General features: G+C 38.3%; 5 protein-coding genes and 1 long non-coding RNA gene across 9 annotated transcripts in view; 2 read left to right on the top strand and 4 right to left on the bottom strand.

Moving 5' to 3' along the window:
* Positions 1 to 3: 3 nt before the first annotated feature.
* Positions 4 to 8,600, bottom strand: LOC116842620 (ubiquinone biosynthesis monooxygenase COQ6, mitochondrial). Of its 4 annotated transcripts, none has more exons than XM_032812062.1 (9): positions 8,211 to 8,600; positions 7,824 to 8,014; positions 7,234 to 7,473; positions 2,358 to 2,465; positions 2,194 to 2,256; positions 1,723 to 2,033; positions 999 to 1,281; positions 849 to 899; positions 4 to 194 (listed from the first exon to the last, which is right to left on the bottom strand). In XM_032812062.1, the coding sequence occupies exons 1-8, from the start codon at positions 8,401 to 8,403 to the stop codon at positions 861 to 863; spliced, it is 1,428 nt and encodes a 475-aa protein (XP_032667953.1). In that variant the 5' UTR covers positions 8,404 to 8,600; the 3' UTR covers positions 4 to 194; positions 849 to 860. The 4 variants fall into 4 exon arrangements, with proteins under 4 accessions (XP_032667953.1, XP_032667955.1, XP_032667956.1 ...); XM_032812064.1 differs by lacking the exon at positions 4 to 194 and adding an exon at positions 275 to 385; XM_032812065.1 differs by lacking the exon at positions 4 to 194 and adding an exon at positions 477 to 541.
* On the top strand, positions 1,203 to 7,238 carry LOC116842615 (transient receptor potential channel pyrexia-like). Its single transcript, XM_032812044.1, has 7 exons — positions 1,203 to 1,308; positions 3,134 to 3,789; positions 3,864 to 4,162; positions 4,341 to 4,523; positions 4,591 to 4,876; positions 5,087 to 5,464; positions 5,545 to 7,238. Exons 2-7 carry the CDS (start codon positions 3,673 to 3,675, stop codon positions 7,069 to 7,071), a joined length of 2,790 nt encoding a protein of 929 aa, XP_032667935.1. The 5' UTR covers positions 1,203 to 1,308; positions 3,134 to 3,672; the 3' UTR covers positions 7,072 to 7,238.
* A 576-nt stretch (positions 8,601 to 9,176) lies between the features above and the next one.
* On the bottom strand, positions 9,177 to 10,186 carry LOC116842609. Its single transcript, XR_004377748.1, has 3 exons — positions 10,076 to 10,186; positions 9,630 to 9,943; positions 9,177 to 9,323 (listed from the first exon to the last, which is right to left on the bottom strand). It is a non-coding gene; the product is annotated as an uncharacterized LOC116842609 (long non-coding RNA).
* Positions 9,193 to 14,096, top strand: LOC116842604 (protein FAM161A). Its single transcript, XM_032812030.1, has 9 exons — positions 9,193 to 9,337; positions 9,834 to 10,391; positions 10,992 to 11,198; positions 11,316 to 11,474; positions 11,919 to 12,140; positions 12,331 to 12,600; positions 12,966 to 13,088; positions 13,178 to 13,322; positions 13,438 to 14,096. Exons 2-9 carry the CDS (start codon positions 9,841 to 9,843, stop codon positions 13,858 to 13,860), a joined length of 2,100 nt encoding a protein of 699 aa, XP_032667921.1. The 5' UTR covers positions 9,193 to 9,337; positions 9,834 to 9,840; the 3' UTR covers positions 13,861 to 14,096.
* Positions 14,097 to 14,191: 95 nt separating this feature from the next.
* LOC116842605 (CLIP domain-containing serine protease 2-like) lies at positions 14,192 to 18,541 on the bottom strand. Its single transcript, XM_032812031.1, has 5 exons — positions 18,099 to 18,541; positions 17,640 to 17,809; positions 16,047 to 16,353; positions 15,505 to 15,776; positions 14,192 to 15,146 (listed from the first exon to the last, which is right to left on the bottom strand). Exons 1-5 carry the CDS (start codon positions 18,151 to 18,153, stop codon positions 14,784 to 14,786), a joined length of 1,167 nt encoding a protein of 388 aa, XP_032667922.1. The 5' UTR covers positions 18,154 to 18,541; the 3' UTR covers positions 14,192 to 14,783.
* Positions 18,542 to 19,656: 1,115 nt separating this feature from the next.
* LOC116842715 (CUB and peptidase domain-containing protein 2-like) overlaps positions 19,657 to 26,355 on the bottom strand; it is a 7,664-nt gene continuing 965 nt past the window's right edge. Inside the window, exons 4-9 of the mRNA XM_032812311.1 lie at positions 25,775 to 25,965; positions 25,440 to 25,538; positions 24,843 to 25,159; positions 22,478 to 22,511; positions 21,057 to 21,467; positions 19,657 to 20,916 (exon numbers count right to left, since the gene is read on the bottom strand). Coding sequence (XP_032668202.1) covers positions 20,204 to 20,916; positions 21,057 to 21,467; positions 22,478 to 22,511; positions 24,843 to 25,159; positions 25,440 to 25,538; positions 25,775 to 25,965 — 1,765 coding nt within the window. The 3' untranslated portion in view covers positions 19,657 to 20,203. The remainder of the gene's footprint in view (positions 20,917 to 21,056; positions 21,468 to 22,477; positions 22,512 to 24,842; positions 25,160 to 25,439; positions 25,539 to 25,774; positions 25,966 to 26,355) is intronic.

Raw genomic sequence — 26,355 nt, 5'->3', positions numbered from 1 at the left:
GAGTTTCATTATCGATTCTGTATTGATTACCAGCGTCTGAAATGGTGAAATATACGGTATTTTCATTAACAGTAGCCGGATTATGTATTAATAAATAGGCACGACGATGATGGTCAGCCAGGTATTCGTTTGGATTGCGTCTTCTGCACTTTCATGTCTTCCTTTCTCCCTTTCACTAACCCGCGAGTATATACCTATTGCACCGTAAATACAGAAGGTGTAACATAGTGCAACTTTAAATGAATAGGCTATATGAACCACGTGGAGCAAGTCATTACGAAATGAAATAATTTATGATAACATACTGAAAAATTATTTCAAAAGCTAAATGTATATCTGACTCAAAAAAAGGATAGCTTCAATCGTGGTAAGTAGAAACTTATTACTGCAACATAAATTCAAGATGTTCCATTTTTACTAAAAAAAAAACATAGGCTATAAAAGTATTATTGAAAACAAATATCAAAAGAAAGAAATTGAAAAAAAGTACCCCAGATTTATTCTTCATTATTAATTATCACAGCACCAAAATACAACAGTTCTATCAAATAAGAATAAATTAACAGCATTTGTCAATTCAAGAATTTTTTTATATCATGTTATAAAAAAGTGACTGTTACTTGGCAAAATTTATATATAAAATATATTAAAATATATTAAAATATATATTCACTGTATAAAGTGTACTAGTTATTTTAATAAGAATCTGTTATTTTGTATCATTATGTTTTGTCAAAAATTTTCTATTGATGTGTATTCAATACAAATAGAAAATTACAAAATATACAAGTCACTTCATGGAATCATTTTAATATTACAATAGTGGATATAATGTACAATGTGCTTACCAAATTAATCATTTAACAGACCCTTCCTCCAGCTTGATTTATTAACATTTTCTAAAGACAAAAGTGCAAAGTTATTAGCATCGACGCGAGAAATACACATTTTTATCTCAAGAAATGTATTACACTACAATCTCTTTATGTGTGCGTTACCTTGACCTGCGGAATAGCATTCACCACCTGCAACCCTAGACTCCTAGCTAGAACAATGGGAGCCGCAGTGCCTTGGTACAGACGATGAAGCGCGTCGATAGTGAACATCGTCGGCGTGTTGTGACGTTGCCTCTGTGTCTCGTATTGCTGCAAGTATTGCTCCTCGTTCAGCAGACAGCCATTCACAGTAGCTTCAGCGAGAATTTTCGTCAGTGCTGTCACATCGCCGAAGCCTAGATTCACACCTTGGCCAGCCATCGGGTGAACTCGATGTGCAGCATCACTTGAACATGAAAACCAACCGTCAAATGTACGTTCGCTATTTGCAATTGCAATAAAATGTATGTATCTTCTACCAAATTGCATGAAGCTCAGTATTTGATACAAATATAACAGAAATATTATTATGAACAGAAATATATATTTCATAATATTATTATGAAATATTAATATAACAGAAATATATATATTTTATGATACATAATATGATATCAAATATGATAAAAATTGGTAAAACATCACAGTATTGTTTTTTTTTCTCATTTCACTTGATCTTATTTTACTTGAAGCTATGCTACTTGTGTGATATAAATAAATATAATAGAAATATTTATGATATATAGTGATATATCAAGTATGATAACTAAATATGATAAAAATTTGTAAAGATATCGTAGTATCCTTTTTCTTATTTCATTTGTTTTAAAATGAGAGATTCTTTTACCCGACCAGCACCGCGCCCGAATGAATGTAGGATGTTGCGTGGCCGAATCCCAAAGGAAACGCCGCTCGCGATCCCTCAACGATCGACGCCACGGAAGGCGGCAGTTGTCTCTGCGCACCGGTCTGTAGAGATAAAGTCTGGAGCAGCTGGCGAAGTGCTGTCATGCCGCTCTCGACGATATTGTTTTTCGGATAGATTTTCCATAGCGCTTCGTTTATCTTGTCGACGAACTCCTCCTCCGGCATTTTCAACAGTTCCTTCGCTTTGTTCGTCGTGACGGACCACACAAGCGAGCTGAGAGAATCTGTCAACTGTTCGAAAATCCTGACTTTGTTATCGCGAGATGTTGAATATTAATTTTCATCCTTCCCTCGAATCAAACTGAAAAGCTTGATCGACGTACTCAATGTCGGACATTATCGAGAAGGGATAGATGAAAGTTGATAATTATAAGAATTCGTGGCCAATTACCGGAAGTAACGCGATCGGCCCAGTCGGTAGAAACCTCTGCCAAGCGACGATATTCTCCGTGGGCTGAAGTCAAATGATTTAAGAATGTGTTATAAATGAAGTCAAATGGTTTGAGAATGTGTTACAAATTCCATTGCACAGTATCTCTTCCAAGAAAACATTACCTCGGATAGTTTAAGTGTTGCGACAATGCCAAATTGTTCGTACTGCCAATTCAGGTACATCACACCCATCGCTTTCCGCACCAGTGAATTAGCACCGTCGGCGCCCACCTGCAACGTGTTTTAACTTTGTTTGCTTTTAATTCGTACAGCGGACGTAGCCGCGTCTTTCTAAAATTATAAGCGTCGTCATGAGTGAAATATCATTTTTGCTAGAATAATCCGGAGAGATAATCTACGGCGATCTATATATCGATTTGTAATCACGTTTAATTTACAGCCTGCACGAAAATAACTTCAATTCTGTTCCACATTTTGACAAGAATATCAGAGATCGTTTGCACTCAGTTGTTAACATTTTGTACTCGTCTCTTGCACATAAAGTTGTAGATATTATCTTATAAAAAGTAATTACGTTTGCGAGCATATTTCAATATAACGTTAATATTTGTATACACATACATGTACAAACGCGTATGTTGATATATAAATTATTTTATATTTTTATTATGAAATAATGATCTAATATCATTATTTATTCACTTTCTATCTCTTTAGCTCTGAGAGTTGTTCAATTATGAAAACGGATCATTTGTCAAAAAATATTTTCGCCTCTTTCCAGTTAAGATTGCAGTTTTAAAAGGGAAATAGGGAAAAAGCATGAATGTAATTCTTTCGACGAAGAACGTCGTTATCGGTTGACACATTCCGTTGAATATGTGTGTGTGAAGTCCGGAACCGGACGATAAGACGATGATCATCCGGCATTCCTTTTGTAGGAAGAGCAATTGCGGTCGGGGAATTTCTTCTTTTTTGCCTCTGCCAGTGAAACTTATCGGAGTCACGAAAGAGTAAAGGAAGCACAGAGAGAAAGAGAGAGAGAAAGCCGACGAGAGCAATGGGAGCTAAATATATGCCGACGCTATTTTATAAACACCAGAGAACACATGTGGGTATCACGGGATACACAGAGCCAGAATAGTCGGCTAAGCTAGTGTATGGCGAGCGAGTGCGGACGATGCGCGCGTGCCAAGAAGTGTCATTAATTTCCTGGACGCCGAGAGTCTTTCATCAAACCGATCTAACGACATGCCCGCTGTGTAAATCACTATCTCATACTGTCTCAGCGATTAACTAAGAAAACTATAACGAACTAGTCTAACGAAAGAAATCCAACGTTGCGCGTGTGTGAATTAATTGTCGCAATACGTAACGGCAACAAAGTGGTGTTAAATGGTACCAAATGACTGATTCAGTGAAAAATGTATGTAATCAATTAATTAAACTCGGAACATTTCTTTGGAAATAGCGATCGACTATGTCAATTCTCAGCAAAAAGAACTTCTTCGCAAGACTGTCGGGCAGTCGCCTGACACGAGAGGCGCCGATGATGGAGGCTGCCAATAGAACACCGTCCATAGTGATCAATAGCGAGGTCGGTGAAAGAAACGATGATAATCGATCGCCGATAATCGTTGACGTTTCCTTAACATTTGTACTGAAATTTAGGAAGGTCATGAGGATATCTGGATGGACGAGGTGGACCACGGTAGTATCTCCTCCGAAGAAAGCTCGGAGTCCGTCACGTGTCACATACGATCGGCGCCGATGACGCAGGAGCAACCTTGGAGCAAAGAAGAAGTTGAAGTGGCGTTATCGAATCTTCCCGCAGGGGAGGCCGCTCTCTCTCTGATTCCTACTCTTCAAGCTGACGCTCTGCAACGAGCTCTAGAGGAATTCCAATCTTTGACTCTCAATGAAGCCGACTGCAGACATCGCAAAATCTCGTTGCCTACGTTCGCGAACGGGTAATGAAATATGGCGTGACGATCAAGCCTGCAATTTACAGATACTTTAGACAAAGATGAAATAAATAAACGAACATAGAAACAGTGGTTAGAGATGAAAATTATAACAATCATTTGTTTGATTTAATTCTGCAATAAACGAAGTAAATTGAAGTTTAATTAGGAACTATTCATGCAGATTGATGCGAAAGGCTCTGTTGGCTAGCGAGAACGGAGCAGCAGCTTCCGCGACTCCTGGCCAATTACTTGCCGGATGGCCCGACACGTGTCTGCTAATCTCAAGCTGGCTGGGTCACGTGGAAATCGCGAAGACTTTGTTGGACAAAGGTGCTTCGGTTGCCACGAGCGACAGCGACGGAAGGTATATGATTATAGAACCTCCAGTCTAATCTCAAGAGAGCAAGCTTCTCTTACACTGTTATTTTCAGGACACCGTTACATCTGGCGGCTTGCGCCGCGTCCGTGAAGATCGTGGAAGAACTGCTGAAGCATGGCGCGGATCCAGACGAATGGGATTTCGGCAAAAAGTGCACTTCCTTGCATTGTGCTGCCGCAGCGGGTTGCGTCGCCACCGTCAAATGCCTGATCAAGTCTGGGGCGGACCTGGATGCCGGATTGTCCGGCAGAAGTCCGCTTCACTACGCGGTACTAAACAACGCCGGGGATTGCGTCGAGGCTCTATTGCAAGCAGGTGCTTGTCCCAATAATCCACAGGTGCTCCTTTATCACCTCCAACTCATGCGCGAACTTGGTGGAAAAGTAATCGATTCGATCGATCAAGTTTGATCAAGGCTAAGAACCAGACAATTACTTTATACTGTTGTTACTGAAAGAACAAATTACTTTCCCACCAAATCAAGACATGTCTCTTTAAGAGACCACAGTCTTGTATCTACATGACAAATGAATCTGACTCTTTCTTAGGTTTATACAGAGACACCGTTGCACGTAGCGGCTAGCCTGGGCAACGTTCGCTGCACTAAGTTACTACTGTGTCACGGAGCAGATGTAAGGGTGCAACTAGGAGCAGCGAGGTCGACACCCTTGCACTTGGCGGCTGAAGAAGGCAGCGCGGAATGCACCAAATTGCTGTTGAATGCCGGCGCAGCCTGGGAAGCGAAGAACTCACGAGGACAAATGGCGATGCATCTGGCAGCGCTCGCGCTATCCGTGGAGACGTTGGACGTGCTGATAAGCGTCGGCGCGAATGTGAACGCAGAAGACGACGACGGACGCACACCTCTGCACGCTGCGGTCGCGAAAGCCTTGAGAGGCTGCGAACTAGTCAAGACTTTGATACAGGTTCGTAAGTGAATTGATTTACTAAAATTGAAGTGATGAAAATGAAGATAACGAAATTACTTTCGACTTCGTTTTGAAAGGCAGGTGCCTCGGTCAACAAGGCGGACAAATTCGGCTACACACCGTTGCACATCTCGGCCTTGAACGAGAGCTCGTCTATTGTGGTGATGTTGTTGTTCAAGGGTGCCGACGTCACGGCGCGAACGAAAGGAGGCGTCACCGCGTTGAGTTTTATCATACGACGTACACCGGACGTGTTACCGCGCTTCGTGGCACGATTAGATCAGGCAATCTCGCTACACGACCATGAGTTGGGAGACGTAGATTGCGAATTGAGACTGGATTTCAGACCGTTAGTGCCAGGAGGTCGAGGAGAGACAGACTTGATGCTCTGTCTAGTGGAAGTCGGCCAAGGCCATATGCTGAAGCATCCGTTGTGCGAGAGCTTCCTTTATCTCAAGTGGCTGCGCATTCGCAAGTTTTTCCTGCTCAGTCTGATTTTCCACTCGATCTTTGTCGCTCTTTTCACCAGTTACATCGGCGTTACATATTTATGGGATATCATGCGCTTCAACGGCATCCTCTTTTGGCCAGTACTAGGCTTCACTTGCATGCTGACCTGCAAGGAACTCTTCCAGGTCGCTCACGGCATCTGTTCTTACACCAGACGTTGGGAGAACTGGTTGCAGTGGAGCGTGATCTTGGTATCGTGCGCCGTTCTCATACGGCCGGTGCGTCCTTGGCAGAATCATGCCGCCGCGCTAGGAATTTTGCTAGTCTGGATCGAGTTGATGATGGTGGTTGGCCGCTTTCCCATGTTCGGCATCTACATACAAATGTTCACCCAAGTGTCCATTAACTTTTTCAAATTCCTCACGGCTTATCTCTGCCTCATAGTTGGTTTTTCTTTGGGCTTCAGCGTGCTGCACAAGAATTACAAGTCATTTGCCGACCCACTGGTTAGTCTACTGAAAACTGTAATTATGATGTCAGGCGAGTTGGAGTTTGAGGATGTTTTCTTCGACAAAGACTCGCCGCTGATGTACTCAGGTACGGCACACTTGATGCTGCTCAGTTTCGTTATATTGGTGACAGTGATCCTGACGAATCTTATGGTCGGTTTAGCCGTATCGGACATACAAGAATTGCGTAGGTGCGCTGGTCTCGATCGGTTAGTGCGCAGAGCCGAGCTGGTAGCTCATCTGGAGAATATGTTGTTCTCTAAACTATTAGATCGTGCGCCCACGAGGATAATAAAGATATGCAGAAAAGGAGCGTTGCTGTTACACCCGCCTTATCATTGCGCTCTTCATATTCGACCGAATGACCCGCGGGAGAAACGTCTCCCGCGAGAACTCATCAAGGCAATATATCGCCTGGTCAGTGAGAGGAGAACGAGACACGCGCCGCTGCAAAATACGCGCGTGGATTCGAGCCACGCGAGGCTCAGCAGAATGTACAGCAACGACAGCAATCAGCAGAAGCTGAACGAGCTGGTAACCGAACTGAAGAGATGTTCCTATAACATTAGCATGAAGCTAGATAGTCTGACCAACAAGGTGGAAAATATTGCCAGGGATGTAGATACGACGGTGCACTTACGCTGATGCCTATGTGCTCGAGTTGTTTGTAAAGTGGAAAAAAGACGAAATAGCAGGACCTTATTTATAATGAACATATAACAAATTTTAAAAACCTAACACTGACCTATTAGGAAAACTGACTAGAATCTGGTATTATTGAATCTTTAATATTTACACAGTACTTACCAGTAACCTGGTCTTATAACGCTTCCCAGATTGCAGTTGTATCGTGGAATACTCCGTCAATGTGTTCGAGAGCTTTATATCAGTAACCTTGGAATTGTAAACTACAGTTACATTTTCCTTCTGAGAAAGCTGCTTATTGACTGCGTGCAACAGCAAATCATTTTCAACTATATACGCCAACTCTTCGTGCAAATAATCTTCATTGAATGTTATCATAGCATCGGAACATGCATCCCAAACCTGCGAAAGAAACTTATGCTTTGTAAAATTTCTAATTTTGTAGCATATAGAACAGGAAATAATAAAAGCAGTAATAATCATAAAGATCCCAGTTAAAGATTACTTTTTAATTGTAATATGTTAAGTATTGTATAAAGCATACATTATGATTTATCAAGGTAGTAATCATTATAAAAAGATTACTTTTAAATATTCTAAATTATCTTTTGAATGATTTTGCATACTAATCTAATAACCATGTATATATATCCTCTTTCATTAGCATATTATTAGTATAAGTTTGCTAAAAATTTACTTTTTTATAATTCTTATTTTATAGTTCTAATAATAAAGGAAATATATAGAGCTACCTGCATTTTTTTAACTGGACAATAACGGACTGCCTCTATATGTTGCCATGCTCCCAAGCTAGACAATAAGATACGAGTCTGCTGATTAAGAGCGACAACACGATTGGAATACTGTTCCTGTGGTGTATACTCATGTTTATCACTACCTTCTAAAAGTAGAACTTTCTTGGCTTCTAATCTTCGATTGTTTGCTGGAAAAAAAATACAGAGGTCATTATTGAAAGATAATAAATTTTTATAATGTGAATAAATTTAGATAAGCAAGTTCAGTTTGTTCTTCTGAGCTATACTTTTCACAATTATCTTCTCTAGCTATTCAATAAATATTTTTGAATCATATATTTTGATTTATCAACTTAAATATAAATTATAACGGAAGAACCTAACCTATGCTACATGCCAACGTCGTGCCGACCATGCCACCTCCGGTAATAATGACATCGTAATTTTCTTCACTTTCCGCGGCAGTCGAGTAGTTTTTCTTTGACACTGCAACTGCATTAGGAATGACATACTTGTACTTTTGCAATAACGATGAGAAAAGGATGCGTGACGAAAACACTTTCTTGAGGACTACCATCTTGTATAGATCGATGTTGTACTAAAAAACTTGAGATCTGTTCCTTGTAGCTAACTAGTGCGTACTTTTGGATCTTAAAAAGAAACAAACATATAACTTGACTTGATGTAAAACTTGACTTGATGTATAACTTGACTCGATGTAAAAAAGAAAGAAAGAGAATTAGTACAATCTAGTGCAGCCAGTTCAATCTCAAAGAACTGATCATTGATTATTTTGACTGCACTTTTTCGCACTTTAACGAAGTATTTGTTTTTATATTCTTACATTCCGTTCGCGAAAAATTATTACATCTGTTCTCATAATAAAATTGACTTATTGTGGGAATTATGATCTTAAAATAATTAAATTTATAATATTAAAATAATATTTTATAAACAATAATAATAAAGTGCATCGATAGCCAACAATCGATCAAGATTACCGACCGATCGATACGAAAAAAGAGCTATCTTCAAAGTTAAAATTCAAATATTAAAATTACATGCACTCTCTATTGGATGGTAAAAACTGCATATTCAGTCGAAGCATCGCTTTTCGTATCGATGAGTTTCTCGACCGAACAGTTAAGTATTTTTTTATTTTGGAGTTCTCATAACCTTCTTTAATGCGAGTAATTGGTTAGATTATTGTACATATCTGAGATAAATTACTACCGGGTAGCTTCACTTTGAACTGAGAAAGCGAATCGATCGAATATTTGGCGCGCAACGCAACTATTCATTTCTGTATAGGGCGTTAGCTCTTCCACGACTTCACCATGACGACGGCGACACAGAGCCAGGTTGCATTGATTCTCCCGGGTAGGTCGGCAGCTAGTACGGCTGCCCAAAGCAACCAGTATGCCGTTATCTGGAAACCTCGACCTGGCCGTAAAAGCTCTGCTTCAGGGTCGAGTTGGAGTCGTACTTGGCTGATCACTGGAAGAATGAAGGTGATTAACAGCGAATCTATAAATAGAGTCTCGTAAAAGCTCTTTATCTTTCAAATTATGTTAAATTCTTTGACAAAACAATTTTTAATTTTATGAGATAAAGAAGCAATTGCAAATATATGTTTGTAATAGATAGTATCTGTAAGTATAAGTTAAGAGATAACAATGTATTAATTATACTTGAAGGATATAATTTTACTGGATTATTACAAAGCTGCATAACTTGTACTTACAATATCTTAGTGTTATAGTCCGATCTACATGCTTTATAACTTATGCTGATTGTACTTACCTGTACTATCATATAGGCAGTATGACTCTGTTGTATGACCCAATTATACTGCATCTGATATAGTAGCTTAGTTATAATATATTAGCTTAGTTTTATTATACTTTATCTACAATATCTTTTTAGGTACTTTGCTAGTAGTTAATTCGAAATATTAGCTAGAAAATAACGATGAATGAAAATTAAAAAAAAATTATCTGTTAATAGATGAGACATGACGGAACACAGAGGCACGTCCTTTTTTCATTCCTGCGTCAAAGTACCAGTAGATCCTTGTAGCCGACAACCAACTCCTTCATATGAGCGTCCTCGAGTGCCTAGAAGTCAAAGAATGGAGAAGGGTAAGAAGATCAACTTTGCAAAGAACGAGCAAGCCGCTATCGAAAATTCAGAGTCTTCGAGCCCGCGTGACACTCTAGAAAACTTTCTCGAGTTTCTGGAAAGCATACCGGACTACGGGCAGGTGCACCACCTGTCGAATGAGCAGTTCAAGCAGAAAGTGGAGTACTTGAGGAGGAAACAGCGATTGTTGTTGCAAAATCTGAAGAACTCGTTTGACGATACCGCCATCGTAGACAACCCGCCATCACGATTGTCGATCTCGAGAAACGACAGCTCGAGATCGAAAGACAAGCCGGACGTTGGCGATCTCAAGTTGAACGGCAAGAAGTGCTACCTGGAAGAGTCCAGGACCAACAGTCCAATACTGTTCCCTTCCGGCACCTTCGCTGGTCTCGCCGAGGATCAAGATCTGCTGACATATAGGTAATGTATTGATAATGAAAAAGATAGAGATGACACGGCTATTTATATATTAAAACTCCTGGTCTCGCTGTGGCTCTCTTGATTTATGATGTCAGAAGCAAGGAAATGCATGCTCAAAATTCTTATAAAGTACCTCAAAATAAAAAGATATATAAAAAAAATGACATTTGTGATCAATTAAACATACCTCAAAAATATACCAATAATATTTTCCTTTTGTTCTAACAATCAATATAAATAACCGTAAAATTAACATGATATATAATCTTCCTTTTCAACCTACATTTTCTCATTATTTAATTATATTAATTTTACGGTTATTTATTGATTGTTAGAACAAAAGGAAAGTGTTCGGAGTATTTAAGAGATATACTTAATCGTATGTCATCTTACTAACATATACTAATCCGTATGTCATCTTTTGGATATATCTTTTTATTTCGATATATTTTGTGTAAGAATTTTGGACATATTCTTCACTTCTGATGTCATGAATCAAAATAAGTCAGCAAGCCTTAATTCTCATAGTATTTCGATAATTTTGTAATTTAGTCCTACAAACATACACTGTCCTCTACAGACATCTGACGCTACTTTCAGATGTAGGGACAAAGACAAGGAGACGAAGACGATGCGCAACAAGGAAATATATTCGGCTAACAAGAGTTGGAGTACATGGAGCGAGTCGAAGAGCAATGACAGTTTAAACAGCGATGGCGAGGATAGTATAGAAACCAAGAGTTTGCCGCCTAACAACTCAAAAGAATGGCATCCTACGGTGCCGAAGCCGTTCAATTTCACACTGAGGTACATACGCATAAATGAATAATAAAGCTTCTAAAGGATATCTAAATGTTACATTACTGATTTCCTGTTTGCGTGTCTTAATTACGCATGTCTTAAACAGACTTACGTCTGTTTCAGAGAAGAGGCGGAAAAGTACATGACGGAAGTTGAGACGGCCATGCATACGAATCAAGATAACGAGAAAAAAAGTCCTTCGAAGAAACGACGAGTCAGACCAATTCCTATCACGTCCAAGATACCGCTTTACGATAAATTAATGGCTGAAAAGGAAGAACGGTAAATTTATTATCTATGCAATTTTTTCACTTTTGTAATCTAAAGGAGAATAAATCTTATATTTTATGTTCGCCTATAGCTTTGTAAATTCAGTTATATTATTACTATTACTTAATTAATTATTCTGTTTTGGTGTACAATTTACTAATTATTCCGTTTCTCAAAATATCTCGTGTGATAAAAATCCACTGGAACCTTAATATGTTCGCTAATAACATTACATATTTGTGACGCAACGATCTCTCACTAGAGACCGGCGTCACATATGTGTGACAACAAACATTTTTTTATTTATGTCCACATTATCAAACTAAGTCTGTTTTATACTTATGTAAAAGAAAATAATAAAGTAATGCGCGATGGGCTATGAGGAAAGTCCTTTAAATAAACCATGGTAGCGATCATATTAAGTTATAACTATTTTGTTTTTTTGTATATTTTCAGAAGTCGCATTGTGCGCGAGGAGAGCATGCTAAACTTGTTGTCCCAAGTGCGACCTTTTAAGTTAGAGTGCGATCGCCGTGCTTGGCGATCTTTGGCGAGGTCCAGTCCTGAACTCGGCGGCAAAAGCAGCCGCGCAAGCTCGCGCTTCAAGGCCAAACCGGTACCAAGAAACCTGTTTGATACTGAAATTTACGATCGCATGCTCGAGGACGAATATTACAGGTCAGCCTTGCCTTGAACTGTGTTTTTTGTATGTTATTTTCGAATAATTTAAATCGACATTTGCATGTGCATCTTTATGCTTTTTTAGCATCAATATCACGAAGACATCAAAGTTGTATCAATCGTCGTAGACTAATTAGAAGTTGCGTTTAAAATGATTAATCTAAGCGTGAGTCGTGCGCGATTCCAGGCAGCTCAAGAAAAGAATAAGGGCTGCCGAGCTGTTGAAGTCCTCTTCCTTGCCGCCGTCTATGGCGAGACGCGAACGAGTCAAGTCCGCGTGTGCGCATTTGCAAGACACATCGAAGAAGGACGACGACGACGAGCTCGCCGTAGATAACAGCGAATATTCACGACACATTGACACTCCCGCGATGTCCGACAGGGCCAGATCCGCGATCTCTATGTTGTCCTCACACGGAAGCAATCTAGCTGCGATTCTGAGATGTCAGGCCTCACGGTACTTCATTATTTAATTAAAAAATTACTGGGCGACTCGAAACTATCAGTGCTTCTCTCTCTAAAATATTCTAAAAATAATTAAGAAATTAGAAGTTGTATTTCGAAGTCATATATAGAAGAAATTTTTAGAAGTTGTATTTCGAATGTCATATATAGAAGAAATTTTTTTAATACGATCGACGATTTGGAGCTATTTACTCTATTTACAAAAGATAAATATACCATTTAATATAATGAAGATATAAATTTTTCAGAAGAGACGTTCTTTATTTGAAGAATTAGACAAACACAGCCAGACATTTTTAATCGCTTTAATTAGAAAGATTTTTATATGCGTAAATCACGACCGCAAATTCGTCGTAGAGAGAAATTGGAGCACGAGATACGGGAGCGAATGGAAGAGAAGCGGCGGGAACAAATGCTGAAGATCAGAGAGACGTTGATCGGTCGTAAGCCCGCGTGGAGGGCTTTGAGATCGGCTGCGAGGTACGCAAAGTCAGAATCTAAAAGTCTAAGTACTTGTCTTTCTCATTGTTACATATAATTGTTCATGTAATTTCGCTAAAAAAAACAAGGCACGATCACGAGAGGGACTTGGACTTGCGAGCGTCTCTTCGTCGCGATGAGGCGCGAGAACAGGCTGAACGTCATCGTCTTCAGATGGAGATAATGTTAGATCGCGTGACGCAAATACCTACCCTCTTTGAACGACATTCTCAGGTATTGTTTCGTTAACTTTGCCCGCTTAGAGTTATGCATATCTGTGAAAATTGCACAGATTTTTCAGATATATTTTATGCAAATCTCGCGTCCCCTAATGTGATGAACTTTGTAGAGCTTCCAGTCACTCGCGAAAATGCAGCAGAAAACTTCGCCGAAGAGTGTCTATCGGAAAAAGAAGAAGAAGAAGCCGCCGAAAAGACCTACGTCGAGCAGCCTGGATTCGTATCTGAGTTTCGTGAGTAACTACAGACCGAATTCCGGATCGTTGACTAGCTCTTCCGGAACTCTTGTGTCCTCAAGCCAGTCGTCAAAGTCGTCGTCCGCGTCACGAAGTTCTGATAAATCGGCGACTAAATCAGAAGTCTCGATGTCGAAGAAGAAGGCGGATCGTGGTCCGCTGAAGGTATCGATTAATGAAACGGCAGAACTGATTGAAGATCTTAACGATGAGAAATCATCCAGCGACGAGCGATCTCGCAGTGACGAACGTGAGGATGTATTGCAGAGCGACGACAACGATATCGCCGGAGAGTGAATTGTAGCGGTATTTTTATTTATTATGACATTTTACGTCAAATTTTTTTTTTAACCGAATATGTTCTCTAATAAATGCACAGGATTATCCTTAATGCACAGGAAAATCCTTAATCAAAATTCTATTGGACATTTTTTTCTACAATTTTTTACAATACTTTTTAAAAATATTTTTAAATATTTTTGTAACTTTTAGAAGTAACATGAAAAAATTTTAATATAGAGTAAAACTATATATAATATTAATTTATAAAGGAAACACTGTGGACTTCGGGAAATCTCGTATAATCGTGAGTGGCAAAAATTAATTTTATGAAACTTTTAAATGAATATCCTTTTCATAAAAAATTGATATATTGTAATAAAGGGTACAAACAACATGACATGTCATACATAAGTCGTAATCCATACATCAAAGCAGCACAAGAATAAAATATTTATTACACTCTGACAAACAGAGAACGCGATCTCTTTTTTTATCCATGATGAAACATACTTAACACACTCTTAAAAATGCAATGAAACAATTGAAATTAAATTAAACTAATCGTAACGTACAGATACCGCGAGATTGTGCCGTCTAATAAAATATAGATTAGACAAGGCACTGACAAAAAGACATTTCAGTCTAAAAAGAAATAATAATAATTAATCATCCAGAAAATTTTTTGCTAACATAGAAAGCTCATGAACTACTTTTCTGGACATTGAGTTGTTCAGTCGGTCATTGAGGCTACTCCTGCGGAATCTTTCGAGATCAATGTTGTCTATCGATTCTATTAAACTATGTACTCTATAAGTTACGAACTCTACGTAGATCTAAGTCTTCATTGCAGTTCGCAGACATCGTTCACTGTCAAGAGCGTGTCATGAAATACAGCAGAAGATACATTCTTCCGCGAAGTTTCAGCGACACTATGTACTCTAAACTCTTATAGTGTTCAGGATCCAGTCCATATAGTAGCTGACTCTGGTGTATACTCCAGGGAAACCAGCGGTACCGCACTGTTTCAGACCATAGCTGACCACACCGTACTGAACGATACGCACCTTATTGTTCACATTTGGAGCATTATATATAGAAGGAGCTTGAAGAGGTCCTCCGCTATCACCCGCGCAAGAGTCTACCATGTCCATGCCACCGGCACACATTTGCTTGTACCAAATTTCCACAGTGTTCTTGTAGACTTCAGCGCATTGCTCGTTAGTCATCAATGGCAACTTTATCTGCAGGAGGTCCTGGCTACGCGGACCAAATTCTGTTGCACCCCAGCCTGTCACTATAGCCTGCGATCAGAAACAATGGTTTGAAACGAGAGAGCCAAAAAAGCAACTGTCTTCTCTAAAAAAAAATCGTACCCAGTAAACATAGTTTATTGGGGGATTATAACTTTGATGCGATGTTATTGTTATTGTTTACTGGAATTTCGAAAAGGACAAAATTACTGAGGAGAAATCCTAACCAAGAGATATCTTTACCAAGAGATATCCTTACCAAGAGATATCCTTACCAAGAGATATCTGAAGTCACACTAAAAGTCTTCGACTCGAAGAGGCATAATTGTGTAAGTTTTAACTCTTATTTATACTATTTTATAATCAAGAATATTAAATGGAAAAATCATGTACTAAGAAAGTATATTACCCTTTTCTGACTTAGTCTCGTCGCGCTGCCGAAGGGTAAACAAATGGGTCTGGCGTTGAAAGGCCTGAAATCCACGCTGCTATTCAGCCTAATGAGCGCAATATCATTTTGCAACTTCGTTCTCGTATATTCAGGATGAAAATGGACACTCTCGATGCCAAAATCTTGATATTTCTCAGCGCACAGGATCTCGAGTCCATTTTTGTCCCTGTCGCAGTCGCGCTCTTTGCTTATGTCGTGATCACCCACTCTGACTCCTATTAGCGTAAGGTCTGAAATATGATTATATATAAAGTTACTTTTTACAAGAAGCAAGACAACTGTTTGTAATTGTAATTTGTGTATTTATTCTAATTGTAATTTGTAACTGTTTGTAAAGAGTATTCATTTTTCGTAAACGTTTGAAAGAAAAAATGGGAAAAAATCACAAAGAGTTAAAAAATGCTTCTGAAAGAGTGTGTTAAATTCTTTTTTTTTTCTTTGTAAATGATTGTACCTTTTAAACCTTTGTATTGTTTAAAGTCATTGTGTGTTTTTCTTACCACCGGGTAATGTTGTGACGCAATGAGCGGCTGTAAGGATATACCGCTGGGAAATAACCGTGCCGCCACAACGGAATTCTGGTCCTCTTCCAGTCTCGTATGCAATGAGTGCCATCCACGGATATTCGATGACGCCCGTTTTGTTGCCGCCGATTAATTTTTCCTGGGTTATGTGTCCGCACACTTGGTGATTCAGAAGACGCAAATTCGGATGATTGACCACATTCGGAGGATCGGGAACACTCGCTTGTACCATCGTGTCCGTCGTCGGAGTTGGTACTGGGTTTGTTGTCACCGGCTCCGTATTCTGCGAAAAATATTTTATGCAACATAAAATTCAGTTTTTTCTCGTATAGAAAATACATATTCACGGTATATACTTTTACGTAACACATCTTGGCATGTATCGCGTCAACATATTTGCAAGCTACATCATTATCATTTGATAATTATATAATTCTAGGAGTTGTAACGAATGCCGATATTATCGTTGCACTTAGTCGAAATTAGGAAAATTCATTTGCAAAATGCATGGACCATTATTAAATTGAAACAGCACATTCAAATGCGCTGATTTCTTCAGAGAATATATTTTTCTTCAAGATTAAAATGAAAAAATTCTTATTGCGATCTCTTTAATTTCATTATTATGATTATATAGTTTTATATACGATATGGACGAAATTTCCTATGTATTTCAGATCTCAACTTGAAACTTAGGAATCCGGCGAATACAGCGGAATAAAGATGAAGCGGAAAGTGGATGTGAACGGCCAGAGAAACCTGTTCCCTGTTATTTTAGACGAATATCAAGCGAACTGTGACGATGTATCCACAACGGATCATCACGCATATGAACAACGTGAGAACGGTATGTATTCAATAAACAAAAAACATTAAACCAACATCTTGAAATATTGATTGTATATATATTTTTTGAACGTGTTTTCGCTTAATATTTTAAAAATATTTCAAAAATATTGTCGAGAATAATATGATCTCTTTAAATATTGCAAAAATATTTTAGAAACATTTAAGTGCCGATATTCATGGTGATATTGATACAACGTTAAAAACTATATATTAGAAAATGTTATATGTTATTAAATATTATTGTAATAATGTTCTTTCAATAATTTTTTGCTTACTAAGTATGTTTAATTTGATATATAAACATTCATGAAGAACAAAAGAAAGAAAGTCTCATGAAGACATGAATTTCTGTGAAAATCCATCTGTAATACTCCAACATGAGTTCATTTAGGAAAATAACAATTTAAGAGAAAAAATATAAAAATCTATAGGTCTTGATAGAAAGTCATAATAATTCATTTGAAATATATGTTTTAGAAATACTTCCCATGAACATATTTTTTCCCTTTCAAAATTCTATTTTTATGATTTTTAAGTTTAAATTTTTTATGGTTTTATATTTTTTATAGTTTTATGGTAATGATTTTATGGTTTTATAGTTTGTATTTTCTTATTTTCTATTTTTCTTTTTTTGCATCTCAGCCGTTTACCTTAAAATAATATTCTTATTTACAAATGTTCTCGTTAAATTTAGCTTAGACAATTCAGTGGAGCAATTACCTGATTAATACAACAGACCATTGGATAATTTCCTTCAAAACCGCATTGCGCATTCCTGAGGGTTTCCAACGTTTCCTTCGGTAGCGGTCTCGGACCTCTTAAGATTTCAATCAAGGACGGACAATCGCGAATACTTATGCAAACGGCACGTTTATCTGCACACGTATTCTCTGCAACGGTAAATAATTGTTACAACATTTATCAAAATGTCCGAATGCATTTTATTGCGTTTCGTGATGTAGCGTAAAAAATTCTCAAGGAACGTATTATCAGATACGTTTCCATGAAATAGTTTAAGACAAAGGAAAGCTTCATCTCGATACGAACATAAAATAAAATCATATAAGCATTTTTTATAAGAAATAAGTTGTGTCAATCTAAATCGAAATCAATATGAATTGATATGAACGAACAATCGAATTGATGTAAAATTCAAGAAACAGAATTGAAATTACTCACGCGCATTGATTATCCTTAGAATAAAGAACAGGAAGAGCAGACTAATGGACTTCATGATTATTTCTGGTATCACTGTGTGTAGTCCTTCACTAGTCTCGAAATACGTTTCACGTAGATTTTCTTCTCTTCTTCTCTAGTTTTCTCCTTATTTTTCTCTGTCACTAATTAGAAAGAGTCAGCGCGTTTCGCCCCGAAGGTTATCGCCGACTAATGCGTTTGAAATGGAGAACTCACACTCTCGTAAAAACCAATAGTCGCGTTCAGCACCGATTTGTTATAAAGCCAAGCTCCAGACCAATACCAGGCTTGTCCAGTACTGATCGGTCGTCCGCAAGTTGGCTACCAACTAGTCCCTCCGCTACCTGTGGAGCTTAATAAATTGTCGGATCCAGTCAAGTAGTAGGGGAAATCGCGGTGATGATCGTGAATTCGTTGTGATAAACCGACCATTAGTTGGAATGCTAAGCACGGAGTGCTTAGTTGCGGTTTGCGATTTGCGTCATTTCATGAAAGTCGGAAATACACTAGTCAGCTTTTTTACAGAAGAAATTCACTTCGCTTACATTGTCCTTATCGTTCTACTTAAATTAAAAAATAACTATTTACGATTGATAATCCAATTGAGAACACGACTTGACTAAGGATTAATTTTGAAATCATTTGTGAAATTACTTTGCGAGTTGAGATCTCGCATAAAATAACTGATTGACATCGACGTCATACGCGTTATATCTTCTCCAAGAATTCTTTAGATAATGTTGTTATGCGTATAGTATTTATCATATTATGTGCGATAGTCGTCATTAATTTGTAGGATAGTTATAAGAAAACATCAATACGTTCCACCAAATCTACCGCCCTCAATAGAAAAATCGTCACACAATCGTCCACAAATTTTTTTGTTCTTTTAATCTTACATTCATTATTTATGTTAACGATATTTTGAAATTTGTCAACAAGCGGGGAAAAACTCTATATTAAAGCTTTATTATATAATTCAACACTACTATCTAAACTATGCATTTCTAATTATCTATTATTGACATCAAGGCACAATTAAATGTTGGATGTGTCGTCGCGACGATGGTTCTGAAATGCCGTGAAATTGAAATCGCTGCGATAGCACCGTCGAGATCAATTTCCGGCGTACGATGATAACCCTGAGAGCAAATAACGATTCAAAGATCAAACATATTTTCAAGATCCGTCTATTATTCAACTTCGCGTGATAACATCATTTGCAATTCGATGTTATTTTCAGAAAAAGACAATATTACCAGGAAGTGGTAAACAATCATTTTATAAGAATTGGAAAAGTAAAAGAAGTTACAAAATACCGCTGCAATGTTTTATACTATGTTTTACAGACGATAAGTATTTACGTAACATTTTTCAAAAATTGCATCACACCATGATAACAAGGATAAAGAGAAGATAGATGATAATGGGAAGAAAATGAATATGGTATAATAATAGATATAAAATATATCCGTTATATATGGAAACAAAATGATATATATATATATATAAAATAAAAATTATAGAGTAGATTTTTGGAATAGATTTTTTATTTCTTAAAACCGCTAGTTTTAAAAAGAATACTTAGTATTTACACGCTGATAATTTTGTAAGATAACATTTTTCGCAATATTAACTTGACAATTAATTTGCGTTCAATATTTCAAATAGAAAAGTACAATCAATCGCACTTTTATATTTGAATAAAATTCATTTCGCTAAAAATGTTTAAAAGTATTATTAGAAAATATATCATTGTAAATGCAGGTAAGATATGAGCAATATCTCTTTAGTTCTGCACACTTCTCATGTGTCTCAAATATGTATGATTATATAATTAATATGCAATTTACAGTATATTCATGAGTATATTCATGGGGGAAGACTTATAAAATATCAATAAAAATAATTATTTCTGCAAAAGATGCAACGTTTCTCAGACTTAAAATACATTTACATACTTAAAATACATTTCGCACAACATACATTGTTGGTTTCTTGTGAGAATTGGACAACATTAACAAATGACTTTCTTCACAAATCACATTCTTTTTACGTATATAATATTCATTAATAAATGTTCTGCTTTACGCTCTTATTTTACTAAGAATCCAGGGAACGAACTGGACGACTTTGGTGTACACGCCGGGCCAGCCCTCCATGCCGCAAGGTGACGGACCGAAGGATACTACGCCTACAGCAGTCCACCTGCCGGTCCCATCGACCATTCTCTCGACGGCCATCAAAGGACCACCCGAGTCGCCTCTGCACGAGTCTTTGCCGCGCTGACCACCCGCGCAGATCTGCCCGGATCCCAGTCTGACGCCTGCGACACCGTAGGTCTGTTCACACTCTTCCTTAGACGTCAGTGGCAAAGATAATTTCAACTTGATATTGGAAGATGAGCGCGTCTCCGTCTTGCCCCAGCCGGCCACGAAAAGTTTGTTGCCAATAGATGAGTTGGTCGGCAAGCAGATAGGCTTGATGAACTTGGTGAACGGCACATCGTGGCTGAGACGCAGCAGCGCGATATCATTACTCTGATCCCTAGACAACGGCCGATAGTCCTCGTGAGCGATTTGCTCCTCGACACCTATGGAGATGGGATCGTCGGAACAGTACGTGGTTTTCTCGCTGTCCTTGACGCAATCGTTCTCGGACTCGGTGTCGTACTCGCCGAGGCGAACGCTGGTCAAACTCCAACTGGGCGGCAGATCCTTGCCTTTGATACAATGAGCAGCGGTGAGAATGTAGCGCTTGCTGATGAGCACGCCACCGCACGCCGTCGTTCTACCGTTAGCTGTAATTAAATCGGTCGGAATAGATGCATGAAGAAAACTATACAGTTAGTAGAACAGATCTAAACAGTTAGCGGGAACAACTATAAGTATCTTATATTCGTTGTTAAAATATCGGAGGTAGTATCTAAAGCCTACTCACGTTTCTGATATTCCAAGAGCGCCATCCAGGGGAACTCATCGAGCTCGGTACGCTCACCGCCGTAGATCCTCTGCGACAGATCACGGCCACAGACGCTTGGCAAATGAGGATTACTGGCTAGGTTGATCATGGCAAGGTTTTCACCATTCTGCGACGGAGGTGGATTCGATGGTGTACCAGGGTTCGTCTCGGTGCCGCTCGGACGAGTGTTAACGTTCGTATTACTATCAGTAATGCAGCACACCAACGGATTCGAGCCTTCGAAACCGCAGTGGTTCTGTCTCAGATAGGAGATGGCCTGCTCACGAGATTGCTGCAGGATGGTTGCCACCATCGGACAATCGCGCGCGAGTATGCATGTACCCTGTTGATTGTTTACCACGCATCCTCGTTGACCGTTTCGCTGGTATTCTATGAGAAAAAAAAGAACGGGAGATTTACATTTAGTGGAATATTATTGCAACCTTGACTTTTTTAACAAGGAAATCTTTTTTTTTTATTATAATATCGAGTTTATATGTAATTTTTTGCCATTTTTTTCTAACAGTATTTCGAATGCTATGCACCAGGAATTAGCTTTATCTTTACATGTTAGAAACAATTTGTGAATCCCAAAGCGACGCGATACGCATACTTGAACAAAGACAATCCAACGTATCTTTTTCCATCGCGCGTAGTGACTACATCTGTTCGTTATTTCTAGTACTGGTCATTAATTTGATGACGTAACGTAAATAATACAACGTACAACTCGAGAGACGCGATGGAAGACTGGTACCTGACTTTAGTTTCCGCAGAAGCGCGTCATAAACAGATAACTAATAATGTCGTAAATTTGAATAATTGCAGCGACTTATCGATTATTGAAACTGAATATGAGAATGTTATGATTAGATCAAAACTTTAGATGTATGTGTGTGATTAGCGATTGTGCATGTATATGCTACATTGACACAAATTATACTTGTTTTTTCTCTTGTAATATGTATAAAATTACAAAATAACTACAGACAACTCTAGTTTCTAGTAAATATATTCTTGTTCTTCGTTCTTTATTTACAATAAACTAATTTGAATCAACAACCTTGATGAGTCAACTCCATCGATATTCTCTCCAAAAACCCAAGCCATTCTGAACAACATATAAATTTAAATGATGTAAAAAACAGAAGACTCTTTAGAAGATTAGCATAACTTCTGAATAGCAACTGGATTTCAGGAGCACGAATGATTATATAAAAATTTATCAGAGAAGTCATATCTCATCCAGAGATAATCCACAATATAGAAGAGAGAGAGAAAACAACTGTGTGTAAAGATAAGTAGATCTTAATAAATCGCTGTTGGAGCTAATCGCTAATCCAACACTCATGCACGTTAACTGATACTTGTGTGCGTATTTTAAAAGTTTTATCACTTACGTGCATCGATGCTGACGATCAGCAACGCTAGAAACTTGAAAATCATCAAGAAGGTCGAACGAGACATCTTCGATACTAATTATTCAACAAGTAGCCAATTGAAGACCGTGAAGCGATCAGTCACTTTGATAGTCAATCTTCTCTAAGAACTCGCTTGATTTCCGCAGCTTCCACTGTTTTATGGCCGTCGCTCTTAAGACCAGGACATCGACTGACAGTGGTGTCCATGATAGGAAGAATTACCAATACCAGGGTCAACAACTATCCCCTCCATCGTCGCGAACTTGTCGCTGGCTAATTAGCAGGGACGGACTGATCGGGGAAATGATTACCAGGAAAGATTCATATTCCTATCGTCAGGATCATATATTTCGCGAAAGGAGGTAAAAGACGCGTGTTCTTTTTTTCTTTGAGAATTATTCTACATCATATTAAAAACTTGTTAAGATTTCTATTTTCAGACATTGTAATTTCTTCATTCAAATTAGATCATAGTAACCGATGGAATATATTTGAGGGTAACTGATGTCATTCGAAGATTCGATTGATGTTATTGATGTCGATTCGACATTACGCTGGCCCATTGGGATTTCCCCAGTGAGTTTACGATCAGTGCGCTCCTGGTTTGTTTACTGGTCTTTTCTCTTTTCCGCTTCTGATGTCAACAACTAGTGTTTAGACTCGTATAATTATTTAAAAATCGTAGATTTACACAAAGAGATAAACTAGCTTTGCTTTTCCTTGTATAATCCTGTACGATCTAGTATAAAACTCGTGTAGCTTTTTATATTCATATGAATTACGATTATCATCGTAACCGATTATCATCGGTCATTGTGTATATTGTTTTTTATTTATTAGTTTTTCGTGAATTTGACGTAAAATAAATACGAGGTATTTCTCAAGAGACACGGAAACTCGTAGGGGTTCCAGATGATCGCAATGCGTCACTGTTCAGGTACGCTCTTTTCGCAGAGTTTTCCTCCTTCCTTTCATGATGATGTGATTTGAAGAACCTGTTCTTAAGGATCGCGTTGTCCATGACGATGTCATGATATTAACAACGGATTGAGAATTCATAGAAAGTGTCTTGACGTCATATCGATTCTATCATCAAAAATAAAAAAAATTAAGTGAATAGAATCGAGATCACAGTCTCGATCACAGTTGAAGAGATATCTAAATAAATTGTAAATAATCGCGCCTTCCTTGGATGTTTGCATAAGAATGGTCCGTAATAATTATAGGTTCTCCATTACTTAAAAGCTCTACATTACTTATAATTAAAGTTTAATGTGATTTTTTTCCTTTCTAACGTGCTTTATTACGCAGAATGCGTCTCTGTGGATGCGTGTTCGCGTGTGTGTGTGTGTCTTCATGTCTGAAGAGATAAACAGAAAAGATATATCGCGAAACCATCGTGGTTTTGGTCACTGCGGTTCTCTCGTTTCTCGGTATAACGCGTACAGTTTCTATTATTTTGCATTCGATCTCGTTAAAATTATGAAAAAACGAGTGATCGGTCGCTCTGGCGTGTTTCCGCATAAAATGATTCAATTGACAGACAGAGAAAAACAAGATTAGTGATATTGCGCGTTCATACTTGACGTACTGCAGATCTAGCGAAACAAATGGAAACACCCTGACTTCCCCGAGTGAATGCGTTACATATGACGAATCCGGCGGATAAAACTGGTATTGCGGTCTCGCGCTTCCACGAGGAAATGACTGCGGAGGAATTTCAACGGATCTAATTAAATTCAGATAATTCAATGAAAGTAGAACGTTTAATTAATTCCCACGTGTACGCGTAGCTAAATTAATTGCTTTCACGAGAAAACCGAATGATTGCGAACGTGGCTTCGATCATTACACATGGGGAATTCTCGTGAGAGATCAGGCAATTTCTCATGACTCTGATTTTTATGGTTGCAGAATAATTATCTCTGCAAATGAATGAGATATGGAACTATGGAACGGAAAATCCTGTGATTATCTTTGATTTGCAAGCATCGTGTATGGTAATTGCAAAAGTTGCAAGTTTTTGTTCGAAGGTCTTTATTTTAGCGACTAGTCCTGCTAATTAATTATCTCTACGAAATCCAAAATTAAACTACCATCTTTGTCTCAAATATGTATAACGCATCATTGTTTTCCTGAATTTACAACTTAAAAATATTCTGCGAATACATTTTCCATGTATTCATGGAATATGTTTCTAACAAAGATCGCTTATATTAAAGCCCCAAATAGAAGCAGTTTTTCTTCTGTCTGTCGCAGTCTCATCAAGATACAGCAAATAGTATTTCGTTAAACAGACTATAATCTCGTTTTCAGCGCAACTGAGACGACTCGGTCTCTCTCACGCGGAGATGTGATCCAGAATCCACGTGGTGTACATGGTAATCTTGCTATAAACTGCGGGTGTCGAGGAGCCACCACAATTTTTCGCGCCGAAGGAGACGACGCCGACGAAGTAGTATCTCGGCGGACCATCTTGGCTTATCACTTTCACCAAAGGCCCGCCGCTGTCGCCGCCGCAGGAGTCTTCGCCGAGAACACCGCCCACGCACATCTGTTTGTCGCCAATGTCTGCGTAGCTCCTGAAGGACATCTTGCATCTGTTCGTATCGACGATCGGCAGTTTCACCGTCTGCAGGATTATGCTGGGCATCGGGTCGTCTGTGAATCGATTTGAACGAACCGACTTGTAATCAGAACGACAGTTTTATAACGGGTTAACTAGAGGAGTCGTACAGCACAGAAATATCTTTCTATAATAATCGGAAGAGAAATTAACGAAAAGAGCAAGCTGCTTCGCGATTCATTAAAGTCCGTTCGTGCTTTTAAGCTGATGCTATTCTCGCACTATTTTCATTGCAAGGGTAATAACGAATATGGTATTTAAACAGGAAATATGACTCTTGCTATTAATACACAGACATCCGTGAAAATGCCTTACTGATATCGTATATCCCCCAACCAGCGACTTCCGCCATCTCGCCAACAAAGTCCTTCGTCAGGAGTTGACCACTCATCATGCATATCGGCCTCACGTGTTCTGCATATTACAACAAAAAATTAATTTACTTTCGGGAAACCGACAACTGACGTCGATCATAACCGCACAAACTAGAGAAAGCCCCTAACCTGTTCATCGAAATAATACGCGGGGATTTTATCTGCTTCAACAGATCAAAGATCACCGGAGACTTGATCGGAGAGATTGTTATACATCTTCTTACTGCTAATTAAGACCAATGGATGAAAATTTCTCGCGAATAAAGTAGCACTTACCGTTATAAATTGCTGGTTTATTTAGCCGTATAATAGCTATGTCATTTCTATACAACGGCTTATCGTAATCTTCATGGATAATTATCGTTTCCGGCAGAAAATCTTGCACCGGTTTCGCGCAGTAGCCATTCTCACAATCAGGATCGGTCAGGGTGTTGTGCTCACCCACGCGAATTCCACTGACCTTGAAACTTAGAAGAGGCATATCTCACTATAGCATATAATAACTGAGCTGTTATATTAAAAAGCTCGTAAAGAGAAAATACAAATAAACAAATGTAATAACGTAATTTATACACTCAACTATGCAATGATTGTGATGTCAGCGCAAAAAATATAATTATATTTTTACACAAAATGTATTTTTGTGCGTATAACGTCAAATGTGTAAAATCAAACGTGTGTATTATGTCAAATCAATAATTAATAATTGCTTGTTATTTTAGGTCTCTACAGTCGATGAAGATTTTTTCAATCGACAAAAGTTAAATGTTACAAATGTTTAACGAGCGATTGGGTATGTGTTGTGAAGGTGTTTTCCCCTCTCTCTCTCTCTCTCTCTCTCTCTCTCTCTCTCTCTC

The sequence above is a fragment of the Odontomachus brunneus genome, unplaced genomic scaffold (assembly GCF_010583005.1).
Source record: "Odontomachus brunneus isolate Ranch 3 - 2012 unplaced genomic scaffold, Obru_v1 Obru_scaffold_026, whole genome shotgun sequence".
NCBI lineage: Eukaryota > Metazoa > Arthropoda > Insecta > Hymenoptera > Formicidae > Odontomachus > Odontomachus brunneus.
This window is presented reverse-complemented; position numbering and strand designations above follow the sequence as displayed.

What these genes read in the sequence shown, in the direction of transcription:
- LOC116842615 (XM_032812044.1), top strand. Translation starts at nt 3,673, where the DNA reads ATGTCAATTCTCAGCAAAAAGAACTTCTTCGCAAGACTGTCGGGCAGT. An exon ending in TTGCCTACGTTCGCGAACGG is followed by an intron (nt 4,163 to 4,340) that starts GTAATGAAATAT and finishes CTATTCATGCAG; the next exon opens with ATTGATGCGAAAGGCTCTGT. An exon ending in ACGAGCGACAGCGACGGAAG is followed by an intron (nt 4,524 to 4,590) that starts GTATATGATTAT and finishes TGTTATTTTCAG; the next exon opens with GACACCGTTACATCTGGCGG.
- LOC116842604 (XM_032812030.1), top strand. Translation starts at nt 9,841, where the DNA reads ATGACGGAACACAGAGGCACGTCCTTTTTTCATTCCTGCGTCAAAGTA. An exon ending in CAAGATCTGCTGACATATAG is followed by an intron (nt 10,392 to 10,991) that starts GTAATGTATTGA and finishes CGCTACTTTCAG; the next exon opens with ATGTAGGGACAAAGACAAGG. An exon ending in ATGGCTGAAAAGGAAGAACG is followed by an intron (nt 11,475 to 11,918) that starts GTAAATTTATTA and finishes GTATATTTTCAG; the next exon opens with AAGTCGCATTGTGCGCGAGG.
- LOC116842620 (XM_032812062.1), bottom strand. Translation starts at nt 8,403, where the DNA reads ATGGTAGTCCTCAAGAAAGTGTTTTCGTCACGCATCCTTTTCTCATCG. An exon ending in GACGTTGGCATGTAGCATAG is followed by an intron (nt 8,015 to 8,210) that starts GTTAGGTTCTTC and finishes TTTTTTTTCCAG; the next exon opens with CAAACAATCGAAGATTAGAA. An exon ending in TCGGGCGCGGTGCTGGTCGG is followed by an intron (nt 1,282 to 1,722) that starts GTAAAAGAATCT and finishes TTCATGTTCAAG; the next exon opens with TGATGCTGCACATCGAGTTC.
- LOC116842605 (XM_032812031.1), bottom strand. Translation starts at nt 18,153, where the DNA reads ATGAAGTCCATTAGTCTGCTCTTCCTGTTCTTTATTCTAAGGATAATC. An exon ending in TGGTCTGTTGTATTAATCAG is followed by an intron (nt 16,354 to 17,639) that starts GTAATTGCTCCA and finishes TATTTTTCGCAG; the next exon opens with AATACGGAGCCGGTGACAAC. An exon ending in CGAGACTAAGTCAGAAAAGG is followed by an intron (nt 15,147 to 15,504) that starts GTAATATACTTT and finishes TTCTGATCGCAG; the next exon opens with GCTATAGTGACAGGCTGGGG.